This window comes from Anomaloglossus baeobatrachus, chromosome 10 (assembly GCF_048569485.1).
Source record: "Anomaloglossus baeobatrachus isolate aAnoBae1 chromosome 10, aAnoBae1.hap1, whole genome shotgun sequence".
NCBI classification, from domain to species: Eukaryota; Metazoa; Chordata; class Amphibia; order Anura; family Aromobatidae; genus Anomaloglossus; species Anomaloglossus baeobatrachus.
In genome coordinates this window covers 193636770-193656496 of record NC_134362.1, presented here as the reverse complement: position 1 = coordinate 193656496, position 19727 = coordinate 193636770, and the positions used below count along the sequence as shown (strand labels likewise).

Below are 19727 nucleotides of genomic sequence, written 5' to 3'. Positions count from 1 at the left end.
GGGGGTCACCCCTCCTTTATACCTCCCGACCGACAGACAGAGCACGTGATGCGCTCTCTAGCGCCCCTCTTATAGTCAGGCCAATTATGGAATTGCCCGACGATAAGCAAGGAGGCCGCTATACTACTTATGCCGATTATTGAAGGGTCCCCGGTGAGAGTAGGGTATATATTCCCCCGACCTCCGCGGGCGGAATATATAAAACCTCCCCGAATCTCACTGGCCTCCCCACAATAATCCTTGGCACAAACTCGCTGCCACCAACCGCTTCACGGTAACTATTAGCCGAACACACAGACGTGGGATTCAAGATCGAGATAACAGAGCAGCCCAAGATTAATTATATAATTTAATCAGCCTAAAGCACACTAGAACTACAATATATACAATAGGGAATCTACAGAATATACAGTTATGTCAGAGTACAGTTACAAGCAAAGCATGGGTTACAAACAGGCATACACAGTTCCAGCAGTTACCTTGTGCGTCTGGCCACAGGGGGGCGCTGTAGGCCAGGTTTCTAGGATCCTTCCCACAGATGTTTCCTACACGTGACCCCCAGCGAAAGAACCCTGGAAAATGGCCGAAGTAGGGTTATCAACCTGGGCAAATCCAGGTCCCCTCCTACCTTAGTGACCTCAGAGGGAGCACTGCTCCACCCCTGGCTGGAGTTATGGACAAAATCCACAACATGGAATATGGCCATAACTTGGCCTGGGAGCGTCGTAGGCGGACGCCGACGCTCTCATTGTGACAGCTATGAATTTAGCTACAGAACGAGAGGACTCGTGACTTGTCTACTAGTTCCCCATTGGCTGATATCACGCCTGGGGTATTTCCCCAGGTCCTGCTCCCATAAAAAGGGGGTGCCAGCATCGTCCGCATGCGGAGACACCATTTTTATGGTTGCCATATTTATCGGAAATATGGCTTGCGAGATATGAACCATTTTTTACTGGAGTCGTTCTGTCTGGATACTTCCATAGCCTTGCTAATTAGATAGCAGCCCCTACTACAGGGTCACGGCAGGGAGTCATCCTGTGTCCATTGTTCCCACGTCACCTAATCTCCATATCACAGGAGATGGCTGTTGGAGGTGTAAGTGGGATGTGACACCTTCCCAGATGGTGGACATTGAGAACAAGAAGGGAGGGGGCACTGCCATGGAGTGATGAGAGCGATTATGACTGGAAGTCATAATTCATCTTCATATCCCAGGGTTTGCCTCACATCATCTTTACGGCTTGATCAGTCAAAAGAGAACCCAAGGATATCGTGAAAAAGGAGGTGTTTCAAGGGGCTCTCATAGATTACAGACATGGCTACTGGCCTAGAGTCCTGCAAATATATTTGCTCCTCTCAAGCAGCTGGAATTGAGTCTTCCATAAAAGGTTGGGTAACACCAGACCATATCAGTAAGACGAATCCGGGAGTCCAGTCCCATCAGCTTCATGTGCAGCAAAGTACTCAGATTCTTCTCAATGCACTCAATGCAGGTGGACTGGAATCCTAGACACTTCTCGAATAATTTATACTTATTTTACTGATGGCATTTTGACATTGGCACAATCCCGATGTTTTTGTGGGTCTAGACCTGGCAACATAAATCCAGAGGGCAAAACAGAAATCACATCATTTTTTGTCCTGTAGGCCAAAACCCAACACCCCAATGGGGGACCAGTCACATTTTCCTACAGGACTCCCTCTATTCTACATGGTGCACAACCATTCCACCAACCAGTGAAATACTCTTCCAATGAAGAGGAGAAGAACATCTCTTTTTAGGATAGAAAAATTCTTATGATCCACCAAATCAAAAGAATAAGAATTGAGACTTACCTTTCCAACAATTTTTGGAAACGGTGTCCTCTGATTTTCCGGAATAGAGATAGGGGGCGCCACAATTGATCTCCTGTGTCTCAAAAGTGCAAGGTGTCTCGGTGCTTTCAGCATGTTCTAGAAGGGTAAAAGAAAACACATCCAATGAAAATCTATAAAATCAAACGAAAAACATTTTCAATAAATGGCTTAATTTAAAAGGGTTGGAAAATATTGGGTGCTTTGTTTGCGTAAAAACACCCCACTTGTTCACAGGTTGATTTTGGTATATTTTTCTAGTCCTCAAAATTAGAGTTGAGCAAAAACAGTTGTAGGAACCTGGACCAGTAGCTGCGTCTCTAGGCCATGGCAGCCGGACTAGAGCCCTGTGAACTTCCTTTTACCTAGGACGTCCTCAGCACCTCTTCTTATAAGAAGTCATGCATCGCATTTCAATGTAATGATGTGACATCAAACTACCAGAAGAGGCACCAAGAATGGTGGAGATATAAGGGGGTTCCAAGGGCTCTACAACTTACCGACATCTCTAGTCCATGGGAACCGGGCTAGAACTCCGTGAACCTCATTTTACCCATGATGTTCTCAGCGCCTCTTCTTATCAGTAGTCGTGCATCGAATTTCAATGTAACGATGTGACATGAAACTATCAGAACAGGCACCTGGAATGGTGGAGATAGTAGGGGGTTCCCAGGGCTCTACAGATTACTAACATCTTTAGTCTATGAAGGCCGGACTAGAGCTCTGTGAACCCCCTTTCACCTAAAACGTTCTCAGCACTTCTTCTGATTAGTAGTCATGAATCACATTTCAATGTAATGATGTGACATCAAACATCAGAAGAGGCACCAAGAATGGTGGAGATAGTAGGGGATTCCCAGGGCTCTACAGCTTACCGATGTCTCTAGTCCATGGGAACCGGATTAGAACTCTGTGAACCTCCTTTTACCCATGATGTTCTCAGCGCTTCTTCTTATTAGTAGTCGTGCATCACATTTCAATGTAATGATGTGACATCAAACTATCAGAAGACATCAAACTATCAGATAGTAAGGGGTTCCTAGGGCTCTACAGATTACCGATGTCTTTAGCTAATGGCAGCCGGACTAGAACTTTGTGAACCTCCTTGAACCCATGATGTCCCCAAACCTCTTCTGATTATTAGGCGTGCATCGCATTTCAATGTAACAATGTCACATCGAACTATCAGAGAGGTGCGAGGAATGGTGGAGATAGTAGGGGGTTCCCAGTGCTCTACAGATTCCTGACGTGGTCACTGGACCGGGGACCTTTGGTTGTTTTTTTGCTCAACTCTACTCAAACCCCCCTTAATGTTTCTGTTTTCAAAAAGTTTTAGACTAGTTTAGAACCGGCAATCATCTAGTACGGCATAAATTTAGGTCAATCAAGTCTTGAGACTTTCTTGATAAGCAAAGGTAATTTCTTCATCTTGTCTAAAACCCCATTTACGTAATCATTTTTGACAATCTTTTTTCCCATTTCGAAGAGTCAAATGTTCCAATCTGTATTTGAAGACTTCATACATTACTCTTTTTCTTGGAAACTTCATTAAGTTCTTGTCATGGGAATAAGCGAGAATGTTGTAAACATATTGATCTGTCACTGGAAGCATTTAAAAAGCTACGTGAAAGGTGGGCCCTTACGGAGCTCATTATTAGTTACCAGAAGTAGATGTTGGCTTTCCTGGTCATTTAGAGACTTCGATAAATTAGTCTTGATGGTGTCAAATTGTCAAGTGTTGGATATTAATCATTTATTCCCAAGTTCAGTATTGATCGTAAAGAGAAGAAATTTTCAAGACTTTCTTTCAAAAGCTTTTACTGACAATTCCCAAACCCTAACTTGTCGGAAAAAGTAGGACGCATTCCTCAACACCTCGCTCGATATTGATTACTTGGATAGAACCGGTGGAACTGACGTTCATTGCTCAAAATCAAATGTTGACTTTGCAAATTGTAATCTTACACCAGAAATTCTTCATTTATAAAGATTGAGCGAGATCAAGAAGGGGTTGACGAATGAAGTCTGGCAAAATCACCGGAGCAGACGTTTCAACCATCCATGGAAAACATGACTTCTCAAATCTTCTAAATTTGCCCCTTCTGCCTCTTGAGCTACAGATTCCCTTTTTTGATGAGATCGTACTCTAACATGTGCGGACAGTGGTTGTCTTTATGAGAGTTCTCCTTCGTTAAGGATTTCTGAGAGGAGACCCCCAATCTTAAGATCCTCATTTATTCGCAAGAGCATAGACCATTGGTCTAGGAGATCCAGTAAGCCTGAACGTAGTCTACTGATTTTTCGGCTTTATTTTACCTGTGGGGGCGCTACAGGAAAAATTAAACACTATTTGCAGTATTCCTCAATAGATTACATCTTATTAGAGGTGGACCTGCACCTAATGATCACAAGTCCCATCTAACAAAAGGCGTTTGTCCTGGAGGGTCTACCACCCAAGTTCATAACTTCTAAGAACTGTCTCGCTCTTTGTCTCTCGTCATTACTCCCCATTTTTAATCTACCCATGGGGAAAAAAAACTTTTTTTTTTTTTAAATTTTTGGTTCCCAATAAGCTCTCATGGACCTTCCTCATTCTACAGCAGAAGACGTAGAGGATAAGCATCTATACTGAGGAATCCTTTGGATGGTGGACTCGTCTACGAAACTGGCCACAGATTTTAAAAAAAAAATACACTATACGCATTTCTAACCAAGCCAGGTTTAAGGATGATCAAAGGTGCCCTATGTAGTATGTTCTAGAGATTTCGTCCTACTTTATGGTGTCCACATAACGTCCTACATAGCCATCTATGCATAGGTTTAGGTCAAACTTGTTGGATCAAGAAGAGTGCAAGGCCCAGTGGTGTCCTCATTGATCGATGACCTGTTATGCAATCTGCTCAACCACACAAAGGGTTATTGCATCCTGGATATTTAGGGCACATTCATAGAATATGCCACAAATGGCCAAGGGATGCCTCCATCTCCGGAAATAGAGAAATCAGTGCTTTGACATCCACCTCTCCATTCTCCTCAAAGCTATATCTTCATGATAAATGCAGTTTCCAGAGATGGGGCACACATCTACTGGACATCCAATGGATATGCAATACAGTTCCAAAACAGAACAAAAAAATGTGGTAATAACCTCAAAACTAATTCGCTGGCTGCTTAAAGGGTTTTTTTCCACTTTCACGAAAGTGGTCCCCAAATGCTTGCAGGCATACAAAATAAAAGGAATATGGTTCTGTCACAATGACTATGGGATAGTAGGGAACCGGGGCTCCTAAACCAATCCTCAAGTTAGGGGGCCCTTTGCTATTGCTAACCTCAGGGATTCTCCTGATGGTGAAGAGGCCTGAGTCTCCTTCCTGACCAGTCCTGATCTTATTTCTTCTTCTCCTCCCCTTTCCCCAGGGAGGGACGGGACAGGAGCGTATTAAAAACCACAGAAATAGACAGACAGGAGAGACCAAAACTCTAGTTACACAGCACGCACACATAGAGTTATAAGACAATAAGAGATTAGGATGAAAACAAGAGCAGGAAGGAAGCTACAAGATAACAGGGGTAAATTCCACAACTGCTTCAAGCAAAAGCCACACTTTCATTAGAAAGTCTGGGACACCAAAGTTCCCACACTAACATAGACTAACTATAGCTGGCATGGGTAGAAGATTTCATCCAGCATAAATAGGAGGGGAGCAGATGTGATTGATTTCCCTACCACATGTGATCAAAGGAGCCTAGCAAGCAGACTAGCAGAGATTAACTCTTGCTAGCCTTACTATGACTGAGCACACACCAGGTTGATGCCCGAGTCTTCCTGTGTTAATCCCAGAGACCAGAATCTGCAATGTGAGCAAAGCCCGCCGCCGCCATGACAGTCGGCAAAGTTTGTGTGAAACTCCGTGTGACAGGTTCCCGTCCTCCCCACTTCAGTTCTCCGTGGCATTGTTAGAGAGCTCAGGTTATCTGTTGATATAGGTGGCACGAGCTGATAAGCTCAGTGATTGGCTGCAGCACAGACTGGGTCAATAGTGCAAAGGGATGGGCGAGTACTGATTAGCTTTATTTTATGTGCCTGAAAAAATGTTTAGGGTCCACTTTGCTAAAAGTGGAAAATTCCTTTAAGAAAGCAACAGCCCATCCTGTAGGCCCCCTAAAAATATCCACTAGAGCCCAATTGGAAAGCAAGTGCAAAAATACAGATGCATAAAGTTTTACCAATGCTGGTCTAGAAAGCGGCAAAAAAATAGAATGAAATTCGGAAAAAAATTGGCAACTCTAAATAAGGCACCGACAAGCAATCCATGGCTCCCGAGTACATCATGTATCCGTCCATCAGGCTCCTACAGTCAGTCTTAATTTTCTTCTATTATTGCTTCTTGATGCCAGCTAACCCTTTCAATTTCCGTTTGAGCCGCAGATGATTGCATCATTTCTGCTTCTTGTAAATTGTAACCAAGGATCAAGTAGGATTCTTATCACTTCTTTTGAAAGCTTTGGTAAAAACACACACAGTCAAAAATGATAAGCCTTGGCTTACGCTGACAAGTAGACAGTGGGGTTTCCATGCTATTTGTCAATCTTTATACCTTGTACACAGCCGTCAGCGTCAGACTCGTGAAAGGACAACATCCAATGTCTCATTTTCCCATTAAATATCCAATAACCGGCACATTATGGGTTCTCCGGCTAAGCAAAACTCAATTGTCCTCATGATGGGTTATTGACCTTGCGGTTACAATATGGCGTCCATATAGCAAATTTTGGAAATAAGAATTAAATCTTAGTGTTCCGTAAGGCTCAACAAGTCAACTGTATCTCAAAACCCCTAATATATCAATCATAAATGAAGCCATGTTGGAACTTCTTGAGCTTCAATGTGAAGACTCGAATCCCTGGAAATTGGCTGATCGATGAGGTATATTTCGTCTGGCCATGTTGGGCTACAAAGAACTCGGACCCCGCTGATCATAAGAGCTTACATTCTACAGGAGAGAGAGAGATGACCCCGCTGATCATGAGAGCTTACACTCTACAGGAGAGATACAGAGGACCCCGCTGATCATAAGAGCTTACAGTCTACAGGAGAGAGAGATGCCCCCACTTATCATAAGAGCTGATACTCTACAGGAGAGATACAGAGGACCTCACTGATCACAAGAGCTTACACTCTACAGGAGAGAGGTGGCCCGATTGATCATAAAAGCTTACACTTTACAGGAGAGAGAGTGGACACCACTGATCACAAGAGCTTACACTCTACAGGAGAGCGAGGGGACTCCTCTGATCACAAGAGCTTACACTCTACAGGAGAGAGAGGACCCCACTGGCCATAAGAGCTTACACTCTACAGGAGAGAGGGGACACCGCTGACCATAAGAGCTTATACTCTACAGGAGAGAGAGGACCCCACTGGCCATAAGAGCTTACACTCTACAGGAGAGAGAGGGGACACCGCTGACCATAAGAGCTTACACTCTACAGGAGAGAGAGGACCCCACTGTCCATAAGAGCTTACACTCTACAGGAGAGAGAGGGGACACCGCTGACCATAAGAGCTTACACCCTACAGGAGATAGAGGACGCCACTGACCATAAGAGCTTACACTCTACAGGAGAGAGAGGGGACACCGCTGAACATAAGAGCTTACACTCTACAGGAGAGAGAGGACTCCACTGGCCATAAGAGCTTACACCCTACAGGAGATAGAGGACGCCACTGACCATAAGAGCTTACTCTCTACAGGAGGGAGAGGGGACCCCACTGGCCATAAGAGCTTACACTCTACAGGAGAGAGGGGACACCGCTGACCATAAGAGCTTACACTCTACAGGAGAGAGAGGACCCCACTGTCCATAAGAGCTTACACTCTACAGGAGAGAGAGGGGACACCGCTGACCATAAGAGCTTACACCCTACAGGAGATAGAGGACGCCACTGACCATAAGAGCTTACACTCTACAGGAGAGAGAGAGGACACCGCTGAACATAAGAGCTTACACTCTACAGGAGAGAGAGGACTCCACTGGCCATAAGAGCTTACACCCTACAGGAGATAGAGGACGCCACTGACCATAAGAGCTTACTCTCTACAGGAGGGAGAGGGGACCCCACTGGCCATAAGAGCTTACACTCTACAGGAGAGAGAGGGGACACCGCTGACCATAAGAGCTTACACTCTACAGGAGAGAGAGGACCCCACTGGCCATAAGAGCTTACACTCTACAGGAGAGAGAGGGGACACCGCTGGCCATAAGAGCTTACACTCTACAGGAGAGAGAGGGGACACCGCTGACCATAAGAGCTTACTCTCTACAGGAGGGAGAAGGGACCCCACTGGCCATAAGAGCTTACACTCTACAGGAGAGAGAGGGGACACCGCTGACCATAAGAGCTTACACTCTACAGGAGAGACAGGAACCCACTGGCCATAAGAGCTTACACCCTACAGGAGAGAGAAGATCCCAGTGGTCATAAGAGGTCTAAGCTTGATAAGAAACTTTGCAAAAAATAAAAATGTTTCCTGAGTTCGTCTTGTATCTATTCTTTTGAACACATTGTACTTTTTTAATAATTGGTCCCCAAATATGATATTTTTGCAGAGTAAACATTTACGAGCAGATTTAGACTTTTCTGCCTTCTATAGAAACAATAATTAATAATATATAAATTTAGCTTTACAAGTTCAGCATATCGTCTCCCGGAGGAACTCGAAAAGCCTTACAGTTACAAGACATAGGATCTCAAGTAGGTGGAAGCCTACAAGAAGGTAGAAGGAGAACAGGAAGACGGCAGGTGTAATGTCCAGGATGCATTAATCACGTCTGTATACTGATGAGTCAGGAGGTTCCTGTCTACACAATGCCAGTAGGGGGCTGCTCAGCTGTAAGATAAACCGTATGGAGGGAAGTTGATACGACAAACCTTCTGTAGTGTACGGGTAAGCATTCATCTTTCTTTTTCGCTCTCTAAGCTAAATCTAGCTTTTGGATGAGAAGCTCTAATTTAAAATGTAGGAGCATTGGTTTAGTACAAGACGTCTCCTACCAAACTCCACTATGATCAATAAGCTGAAGACATGGGCAGCCGTTCTCGGAAAAGTCTTGAAAATCACAGCTAATGTAGGACTGGTAATTGGGAAGAGATGCAGCCATGATGAAGTCTTTTGAGTCTAAGAACTTTTGAAAAGGTTTCCGCCTTAAAACGCGTTAATCTTTGAAAAAACGTAGTGAAACTTGAAACTTTATTTTTTAGATCTCCATCATGGTTGCAGCTAGTCTCCACTGCCTTTTTGTAGCGTCGTCGTCCCTGCAGAGACGGCGACAGGCTAACCACCCCGGCCAGGTCTTGTCCTTCCTCACTCTTCCCCAGCCATCCACGTGTGCTGCTGCCTTCTTCCCGAGGCATGTGCACGCAGCCAAGGTCTACTCGGAGTGTGCTTAGGGCACGCACAAGCGCACCAACTCTCCTCTTAAAAGGTCAGTGCGCTATTTCCAGGAAATGCCTCTCAGCCTATGGCTGAAAGGAACTATGTATTTAAGGCACCCTCCCATTAGGGGAGGTGCCTGCGCAATGCTCCAAGTTAGTCTCAGTTGCTACCTAGCTAGTTGTCAGGTCCTGAGCTCCTGTCTTGTCATCCCTGTGTCAGTCTCCAGTATCTGCCTTCCCATACCTGTCTGTCACTACCATGTCCACCATTCCTTACTGTACCCGCCTGTCCACCCTGCCTCAGTCACCCCGCCTATACCTGTCTATACTTGAGTCCGTCACCTGTCCTGGTGGTAAGCTGCCACAGTCCCAGTAACTGCCTTGGGAGTGGTACCTGATGTCCCCTCCAACTAAGGGGTAAGCCCAAGTCCAGTGGGTCAACTTTCCCCGCTCGCTACCTCTACACCATGAGCATTACACTTTTCACACATCAGCTTCATATTCTACTACGACCTTTATTGGAGTGTTGGGGGTTCTAAATGTCAAAAGAAAAATACTAACACCAACCCCCCCCATACGTGACACCATTTTGTATTTAGCTCCGTCATCTAAAAGTATGGTAACCCATTCCGCCTTTCCCTGCAGTTGGTGCCATAATAACTCAGCTGTAGAGATGACTGAATTGATTCATTCAATGGCCATGGCAGTAGTACCTAAATACAAAATGGGATCCTACAAATCACCTCCAACCTGCCAGCATCCTTGGTGCATCTACTAATCAGTCATGACATCATGATGCAAATTATGATGTCATGTCAAGCCTACAAATCAGAAGAGGAGATACCAGGGAGCAGGAGACATTTTGAAGATCTCCCCAAGGACTACTGTTGTGGTCAGGGTTCCGAAAATGTATTTGCTCTACCACTCGAATATTATAGAGCTCAAAAATGGATAGGGGAAGGAAGAAGAACATATACCTATGCCCACTCACACCCAGGTGAGGCATAGCTGCCACTCTATGGCATGTGGGGAGAGCATAAGTCTATCAACACTTTGTCCATCATCTCCGGCACACAACTTAGGATGGAGGTGTGGACAACTAGTTTGGCAGCCCCATTACAAAGTTATATTGCCCGTGCTGATTTCCGGTGCTGAGCGTACAGACACCCTACAGGGGTGGTAGGACACTGACTGCGGGTGTGTTGGGTTATTCTTCTGAAAAGTAAAGTAATGAAGATGTCCAGCTTCCACAAGTGGGAGGTGGAGGGTTTGATATTAAAACATTCTTTTATAAAACATAATTAGAAATAGGCCTACGCGTTTCAAGCCTGAAACGCGTAGGCCTGTTTTAAAATTATGTTTAATAAAAGACTGTTTTAATACCAACTAACAAGCCCTCCTACTTGCGGAAGATGGACATCATCCTTACTCTACTCTTCGTTTTCAATTGCTTGGGAACAAGCCCCTGGTCATGTCCGTGTGTAGGAGATGGTCACGTTACCCCCATTCCTATTAAGTGTAAGCTCTGGTGTCACACATGTATTACAGTTCTATGTATTGGAATATAGAGAGGTTTGTCAGTACAGGAAGAGTAATATGCACAGAAACTGATACTTCTGGGAACTAAGGCAACAATCCCCCTGTTCCAGGTGTGAGTTGGACTAGCCAACACCTCCCCTCCTGGAGTCTGGGGATGGTTTAACCTGGATCAGAAAAAGTGCGGGAAAGTGTCTGATGTGAGAAGAGACTGTCTGAGGGAGCATTGTATGAGGTGACTGAGCCAGAGGTGCGGAGAGAGAAGCCGGGACGTTTCCTGAGGAGAATCTGTTATGCAGGGGAGTTCAGTGAACCAGACCATGAGAAATCCCAGAGGATTGCTCAGTCGGTACTCAACCCAGGGGAAGACGTCGCCAAGATGAGCCCAGCTGCCACGTGACCTAATCGAAGACAAATCAAAAAAGGTCTGTGGAGCCTCTGTTAGGAGTCTCGACACAGAAAATAGCCAGATATCCCTCCGGGAAGGACCCAGCCAAGGAGTGGCTCTTTTTAAGGAGACAACCATACTTGCATACTTCCCAGGGGACAATGCACCTAAGATTTCACTGTGTTGAGCGCCTTTGCTGGTTGCCGGCAGTGTTTTTTCTGGCTGGTCTCCCCGAGATCAGTGATTGTTTTGTCTTTCTAAACGAAGACAGGCTTCATCCGGTTCCAGAGAGGTGCGCACCACAGGACTTTGTGTACCGCCCCGCGGGCTCGGCTGCGACCGCCGAGCCGCTCGGATCCGTGCTCATACTGCGGGTGGTGGCTTGAGCTTCTCGCGGACCCGGGGGTCACGTCGCTCTGCAAGGGAGTTGGTGCTACACGCGGGGATTTGGGTGTTTGGTTTGAAGTGATAGTTCGTGACGCCACCCATGGGTTGTAGTGATTGTAGACACCACCACTGCAGTGAAGGTGTGGGGGCCCCCGGGAGCGGTGTAGTAGTGCAGCTAGGTGTTGACCCCTCCGTGGGTAGGGGATGTTGGTCCCGGAGTCCGGTGGGCCGGGGCCCGGGTACAGGGTGTAGTGTTGCGGTGCAGCGCGGCGCGGTGCTGGATGGCACTGGTGTACTCACTCTGACACAAGACACTGGAGTCGCTGGTAAACCAAACGGAGTGACGAACGAGGCCCGCAGCCGGCTGCAGCTTTTCCCAGATTAGGTTGGTAATGTCCACCCTTCTCCTGCACCTCTGTATGTGAATCTTGACTCCTGTGCCTAGGCACTGGTAGTCCGCTCCCTGACGTGTATCTGTCGTAGGAGCCCGTTTGCCCACAGACGCTGGCCCTTGGATCTCTGGCCTCTGGCGGTGGCTACTATCCGGACGGGTTGGGCTGTTGCCTTCAATCGGGCCTTGGTGGGAATGAAACCCTGAGGTCCAGACCGCAATCAGTTGATTTGACTATGGTGGTGGCTTATAGCCTAGTTCGGGGTCTGAGTACCCTGCCTGGTGCTCCGGTATCCAATTCGCTCCCTGGTTCGGTTCCGGCGGGCCACTACCCTGTCCCGGTCCCTTACGGTTCCGCTGGTCGTATTCCCGGTCTCCTGCAGGCAGCCACTACCGTCTGCCTGCCTGACTGATCTGGGGTCCTAGGTTCCAACCCAGGCCCCACACAGAGCTGAGCTCCTCACTCTCCAAACTCTTCACTTGAACTCCCTCAACTTCACTGTTTGTGTTTTCCTGCCTCAGGCCAGCAGACTCCTTGGAGGGCGTGTCTTTCCACCTGACTCCACCCACCTCTGACCCTGAGGGAGGCAATCGGCAATCAGGTCTTTTGGTTGACTGGTGATACCTCACTGGGGTGGGGGTGTATGTGGTGAGTGTAATGACCTGTGACCCCTGGGTGTCCAGGGCGTCACAATGTCATACCTGGAAGGAGCCCATACATTCTAGCATCTACCTTTCTTTTTAGTGCACGATCTAGACGCACGTAGCTCTAGAAGTGAATGTGCAACCTGGAAGTGACGCGCCCGCGGGGTCTTGGGGTTACTTGTTACCGGGCTTGTGTGGGAGCTTGGGAGTCGTCGCAGTGGCCTGGCCCGACTCCGTGATCCCGTGGTGTGAACCCAAAATTGATGGAGGGAATGATGATGGTGGAAGTAGTTGCCTTTCGTGATGCCACCTGTGGTATGCGGCTATAGTGAGAACCACAGCTGCGGAAAGTTTCTCTCTGCTGGGGTGGATGGTAACGCAGCTCAGATGTTACAGCTGTCCACAGGTAGAGCTAGGCCCCAGGAAGGAGGTTGGGAGTTGTCGTCCACTCCCGTGTGGAAAGCGCGGGGCGCGGGAAGGATCAGACGATGCAGCAGTTGCAGTTTAAGGTGTTTACTCACTGAGTTGCTTCCGCTGTTGGACTGCCAGACTCCGTTGTGTCCGGCACCAGACAATCCCGGATAGATCGGGGTCCGGTACCAGAGGGATACTTTGTGAGTCCTTCCTCCTAGTGCTCTGTTGTGTGAGTCCCTGCGACATGAAGTTACACAGGGACCTCTGTCCTTGGGGTGGTTAAGTTCCCCGTCCTGTTTAGCAGGCAGCACGAGTCCGTTATGGTCACAGCTCCTGGCCCCGAGCACTGTTGTGGGCCAGAAGACTTGAAATCCTCTGCCCGGCGGATTCTGCTGACAGGCCGTGAAGTGCCCACCAGCCTAGGGTTCCGCACCCTGAAATGTGTGTCGATCCTGACGGAGCTATGAGCTCTCCCCTCAGCGACCGTATTCTCCTACGTCTCACTCCGTTCCCGGTGGTAACTCAACTTCTCTAATGTGTGTGGCTCCTGATTCCCAGACCAGTCGCCGGGCCCACTCGAGCCCCAGAATTAGTGGGTGGGAGGCCTTAGACGATATGGTGACCATCCTAAATGACCCTACCCTAAACCCATCCTGGTGAGAGGGCAACTGGCTTATGTGTTGTGGTGGATGTTGTGAACCGGTCGCGATCTCCTCCTTACCCGGGATGAGCACCGCACCTCTGGTGAGATACAGTACCATGTGGCGACTGAAGCCTCAGGGGCACCACAGAAGCAGTGACCCACCATGACATGGAGCTTCGGTAAGTACAACGGGCGTGCTCCTATCCCCCGATCCCTTCCACCAACATTTTTAATCCCCGAATTCTGGTTCCTATAGACTTATATGGGTATCGGATTCCGGACCGGAAGCGGATTTTTTTTTTTTTAAATTAGTAGGGACCCGCCAGTCCTGATTATCTGTGAATACGCCCATCTCTAAAAATAACCTGTTTTGTCTGCAAACTCGTCTGGTACCGTGAATTGCTCTGCACCGCGGTGGTCCCTCGGTCATCGCATCACGTGCACCGCACCCTGGCTGATCGTCCGCCGTTGTTATTATTTTTTAGACTTTTATATACAGACTCTTCTGAAAAGACTCAAAAATTGACAAATTAATCGAGAAAAATAGAAATGCAGCGCTGAAGAAGATAAAGCCGCGTAGGAAAAAAGTGTCATCTCCCGTGGTACAAATTAGGCAAATAAGCCTGACGGCTTGAGAGAAGACAATACAATTGTGAAACTTTACAAACATTTTATGCAAATTCTATTCTGTCTGGAATAAAGGAAGCGCGGGAACCGGCAACTCCGGAATATTTTATTTAGCGGCGCGCGCTTCACATATATACAACGCGTTTTCAGCCTAAGTGGAAAGGAAATAATTTTATCTCTCTACGACACATTTTTCGCTCACAGCCAAAATAATAAAAAAAAAAAAGAATTTTACGAGTCTGCCAAATGGCGAGATATGAAACAATGACCGGCGATTCTCATTGTCCAATAGCCGCCAAGCCAAGGAGTAATCCAATGTAACGCAACGCAAAGATCCGGCACTTTGAAGACATCGGCTGTTCTAATCTTCCTGATATCTCCTGGCAGCGCCGCTCAGACGCCGGTATTGATTTGCATGCAATTTTCTCATTTTTTTTTTTTATTTTGGATGCAACCGGTAAAAAAAAAATAAAGGGAAAGATATTAGGACTGACAAGATAATGACTCCGAGCAGAAGCCGCGAGAAAAGCTCCGAGACGTCTCCAACACCTGTCTGGCTGCAATCAGGCGGCTTTCGGCACATTTTACATTTACAGGTAAATATTGTGCTCCCGCTAACCGATGGCAGTCAATAATGCAAAAAGTAAATTGGAGAGTTAGCGGCAAAGGAGATCGCCTTGATTAGTCTGTACAAATCGACGCAAAAGTAATAAACATGCCAAGAGAGTCAACGGGATTATTGAAATACGCATACCGGATCAAGAAGGAACGGGCGTCGAGATGTTTTATGTTCCCTGAGGCAATATCATAAGCAAGAAATTATACAGCAACACATTCCCGAAAATCATCAAAACAATGTAACTGAGAATCCGGAGCTCGCAAAGCTCTTCCGAGAAAGATAGAAGAAGTCTACTGACAGTCTTCTGTCCATTAACGCCTATTCATTAGTATGAAAATAGCATCTTCAGACTGATAGAGGACAGGAACTCAAGTGCCACCTATCAGAACAGCAATCCTAGCAATCCTAAAGGTGTTTGTAATATGACTTAGGATAAAAAGCCAAACCAGAAACTCATTTTCAAGAAAAGTGTTTCTGGGTGTTTGCTCCTCATCAGTGCAAAGCTGGAGAACTGGCTTGGCTTTGTAAGAAGCAAAATAGTCGAAGGGGGAATGTTTTCCCATGTTGAGAACTTGCTACATGACTTAGGATAAGAAGCAAAATCAGAAACTCATTTTCAAGAAAAGTGTTTCTGGGTTTTTGCTCCTCATCAGTGCAAAGCTGGAGAACTGGCTTGGCTTTGTAAGAAGCAAATGGTCGAAGGGGGAACGTTTTCCCATGTTGAGAACTTGCCCCATGACTTAGGATAAGAAGCCAAACAAAAAACTCAATTTGCTAACACATGTTTCAGCATTTTTGCTCCTCATCAGTACAAAGTAGGAGAACTGGCTTGGCTTTGTAAGAAGCAAATGGTCGAAGGGGGAATGTTTTCCCATGTTGAGAACTTGCCACATGACTTATGCAGGCATCACACGGGACGATAAATCGTGCGATCGCATAAGCGATCGTACCCACTCCGTCGTTTGTGTGTCACGGGCAATTAGTTGCCCGTGTCGCACAAAGTCGTTAAACCCCCTGTCACACGCAGTTACCCCCAGGCGACCTCGATGTGTGCGGCGAACATCCTCTTCCTGAAGGGGGAGGGACATTCGGCATCACAGCGACGTCATACAGCGGCCGCCCAATAGAAGCGGAGGGGCGGAGATGAGCGGGACGTAAACATCCCGCCCACCTCCTTCTTTCCGCATTGCCGGTGGGACGCAGGTAAGCTGTGTTCGTCGCTCCCGGGGTGTCACACGGAGCGATGTGTGCTGCCTTGGGAACAATGGACAACCGGACGGATGTTTTTTTGAAACTGAGCGACGTGTCAACGATGAACGAGAAGGTGAGTATTTTTGCTCGTTCACCGTCGCACGTAGCTGTCACACGCTACGATATGTCAGACAATGCCGGATATGCGTCACTACCGACGTGACCCTGACGACATATCGCCCGATATATCGTATTGTCTGACGCCGGCATTAGGATAAGAAGCCAAATCAGAAACTCCATTTTCAGACATGTCTTTCAGGGTTTTTGCTCCTCATCAGTGCAAAGCAGGAAAACTGGTTTGGCTTGGTAAGAGGCAAATGGTCCAATGGGGAATGTTTCCCCATGTAAAGTCGGTGTAAGGAAACTTATAAGCAATGCAATGGTCCTTTGGAAAATTAATACAAATAGCTTATTAAGAGAGAAAGAAGAACAGGAACCCAATTGCTACCTATCAGCTGTAGCACTCCCAAAAGTCAATATTGACTCTATTAAAGGATCTTGCCACATGACTTAGGATAAGAAGCCAAATCAAAAACTCCATTTGCAGAAAAGTGTTTCAAGGTTTTTGCTCCTCATCAGTGCAAAGCAGGAGAACTGTTTTGACTTTGTAAGAGACAAAGGGTCTAAGGGGGAATGTTTCGCCATGTGGAGAACACCAAGTCGGCATAAGAAAACTTATAAGCCATGCAATGCTCCTTTTGGAAATTAAACATGCAAATAGCCTTTTAAGAGAAAAAAGGACAGGAACTATAGTGCCAAATATTGGAAGTAGCAATACTAAAAGTAATTATCCATCCTTTAAAAAAGGATCTTGTCACATGACTTAGGATAATGATTCAAGATAAAAAGCCAAACCAGAAACTCAGTTTGCAGACACATGTTTCAGGGTTCTTACTCATCAGTGCAAAGCAGGGAAAATGGTTTGACTGGGTAAGAGACAGGGAGTCTAATGGTGAAGGTTTCACCTGATGGAAAGCATCAAGTTGGAGTAGGGAAACATATAAGCCATCCAATGCTTCTTTGGAAAATTAAATGTAACTGGGAATTCTGAGTTCACAAACTCATAGGAGAATGTATACTTGTAAATATACGCAGAAGTCATCGGCAGAGGAAGAAGACGTCTATGGACAGTTTTCTTTCCATTAAGGCCTATTCATTAGCTTCTCATCCAGAGTTTGAAAATAGCATCTTCAGAGTGAAAGAGGAGAGGAACACAAGTGACTTAGGATAAGAAGCCAAAACAGAAACTCAATTTGCTTACACATGTTTCAGGGTTTTTGCCCTCATCAGTACAAAGCAGGAGAACTGTATTGGCTTGGTAAGAAGCAAATGGCCAAAGGGGGAATGTTTTCCACCAAGTCGGTGTAAGGAAACGTATAAGCCATGTACTGCTCCTTTGGGAAATTAAATATGCAAATAGCATTTTAAGAGAGAAAAAGAGGACATGAACTCAAGTGCCCCCTATTGGAAATAGCAGTCCTAAAAACCATTACCCACCCTTTAAAAAGGATTTTGTCACATGACATAGGATAAGAAGCCAAACCAGAAACTCCATTTGTAGACACGTGTTTCATGGTGTTTGCATCTCCTCAGTGCAAAGCAGGAGAACTGGTTTTGCTTGGCAACAGTCAGGGAGTTTAAGGGGGATTGCTTCTCCTGATGAAGAACACCTTGATGGCATAAGAAAACCTATAAGCCATGCAATGCTCCTTTGAGAAATTAAATATGCAAATAGGTTGGGAGAAAGCGGGCAGGAACTCTAAAGCCACCTACTGGAAGTGGCAATCCTAAAAGTCATTATCCACCCTATAAAAAAGGGCCTTGTCACACGACTTAGGATAAGAAGCCAAATTAGAAACTCAATTTGCAGACACGTGTTTCAGGGTTGTTGCCCATCAGTGCAAAGCAGGACAACTGGTTTGGACATGTAAGAGACTTGGAGTCTAATGGGAAATGTTTCTCCTAATGGAAAGCACTAAGTTGGTATAAGGAAACCTATAAGCTATGCAATTCTACTTTGGGAAATTAAATATGCAAAGAGGCTCTTCAGAGAGAAAATAAACAGGAAATCTAGCACCACCTATTGGAAGTAGCAATAGGAAAAGTCAATATGGACCCTTTAAAAAAGGACCTTTTCACGTGACTTAGGATAAGAAGCCAAACCAGAAACTCAATTTGCTGACATATGTTTAAGGGTTTTTGCTTTTCATCAGTGCAAAGCAGGAGAACTGGTTTGGCTGGATCCAAAGGGTCTAAGGTCTAAGGGGTAATGTTTCTCTATGTGGAGAACACCAAGTCAGTGTAAGGAAACTTATAATCCATGAAATGCTCCTTTGGGAAATAAAATATGCAAATAGGTTGTGAGACAGTGGACAGGAACTCTAGCACCACCTACTGGAAGTAGCAATCGAAAAATCGATATGGACCCTTTAAAGGGGCCTTGTCACATGACTTAGGATACGAAGCCAAACCAGAAACTCCATTTTCAGACATGTGTTTGAGGTTGTTTGCTCCTCATCAGTACAAAGCAGGAGAACTGGTTTGGCTGGGTAAGAGACAAAGAGTCTAAGGAGGAAAGTTTCTCTATGTGGAGAACCCATTGTTGGCGTAAGGAGACTTATAAGCCATGTAATGCTCCTTTTGGAAATTAAATATACAAATAGCCTTTTAAGAGAGAAATATAAAAGGAACTGCCACCTATTGGAAATAGCAATCATAAAAGTCATTGTCAACCCTTTAAAAAGGACTTTGTCACATGACTTAGGATAAGAAGCCAAATCAGAAACTCCATTTGCAGACATGTGTTTGAGGGTGTTTGCGCCTCATCAGCGTAAAGCAGGAGAACTGGTTTTGCTTGGTAAGAGACTGGGAGTTTAAGGGGGAACACTTCTGATTAAGAGCACCAAGTCAGTGTAAGAAAACCGATAAAGCTATGCAATACTCCTCTGGGAAATTAAATATGCAATGAGGCACTTCAGAAAGAACGTGAACAGGAACTCTAGCGCCACCTATTGGAAGTAGCAATCCTAAAAGTCATTATCCACCCTTTAAAAAGGATCTTGCCATATGACTTAGGATAAAAAGCCAAACCAGAAACCCAATTTTCAGATTCCCCATAAGACGCTCAAGATGGACCAGTAAAGACCTCACATATGACAGAGCCAAAGATTGTATTATATTTTCATTCCCTCCCAACCTTTTTGAACCCTGTAGGCCGCCATTTTGCTGAATTCGCGGTATATCGAATCGTGAAAAAAATTTAATTGTAGTGAATCTGAAATTTTGGTGATTTTTCGATCAGATTTGTCTTAATATGTTGCTCTAATTATACTTCATCGCTATTGAGTCTTTGCCGGAACCTTTCGGGTACGGTTTGCAAAATGAGCAAAAATGACAAAAAATTCCTCCCCGGTTCACCGCCCGCCGGCGAGGCTCCATCTTCCTCACCCTTGAAAAATCTACAAGACCTGAAGCCGATGTAATTACTGGAGTGTACTTTTCAGTAAAAGCGTTAGACGAAGGTCACCAGGC

General features: G+C 45.9%; 1 protein-coding gene across 1 annotated transcript in view; it reads right to left on the bottom strand.

The window, feature by feature from the left end:
- The window catches only part of CDH13 (cadherin 13), an 867885-nt gene that overhangs the window by 525033 nt on the left and 323125 nt on the right, over window positions 1–19727 (bottom strand). Inside the window, exon 4 of the mRNA XM_075326087.1 lies at window positions 1840–1956. Coding sequence (XP_075182202.1) covers window positions 1840–1956 — 117 coding nt within the window. The remainder of the gene's footprint in view (window positions 1–1839; window positions 1957–19727) is intronic.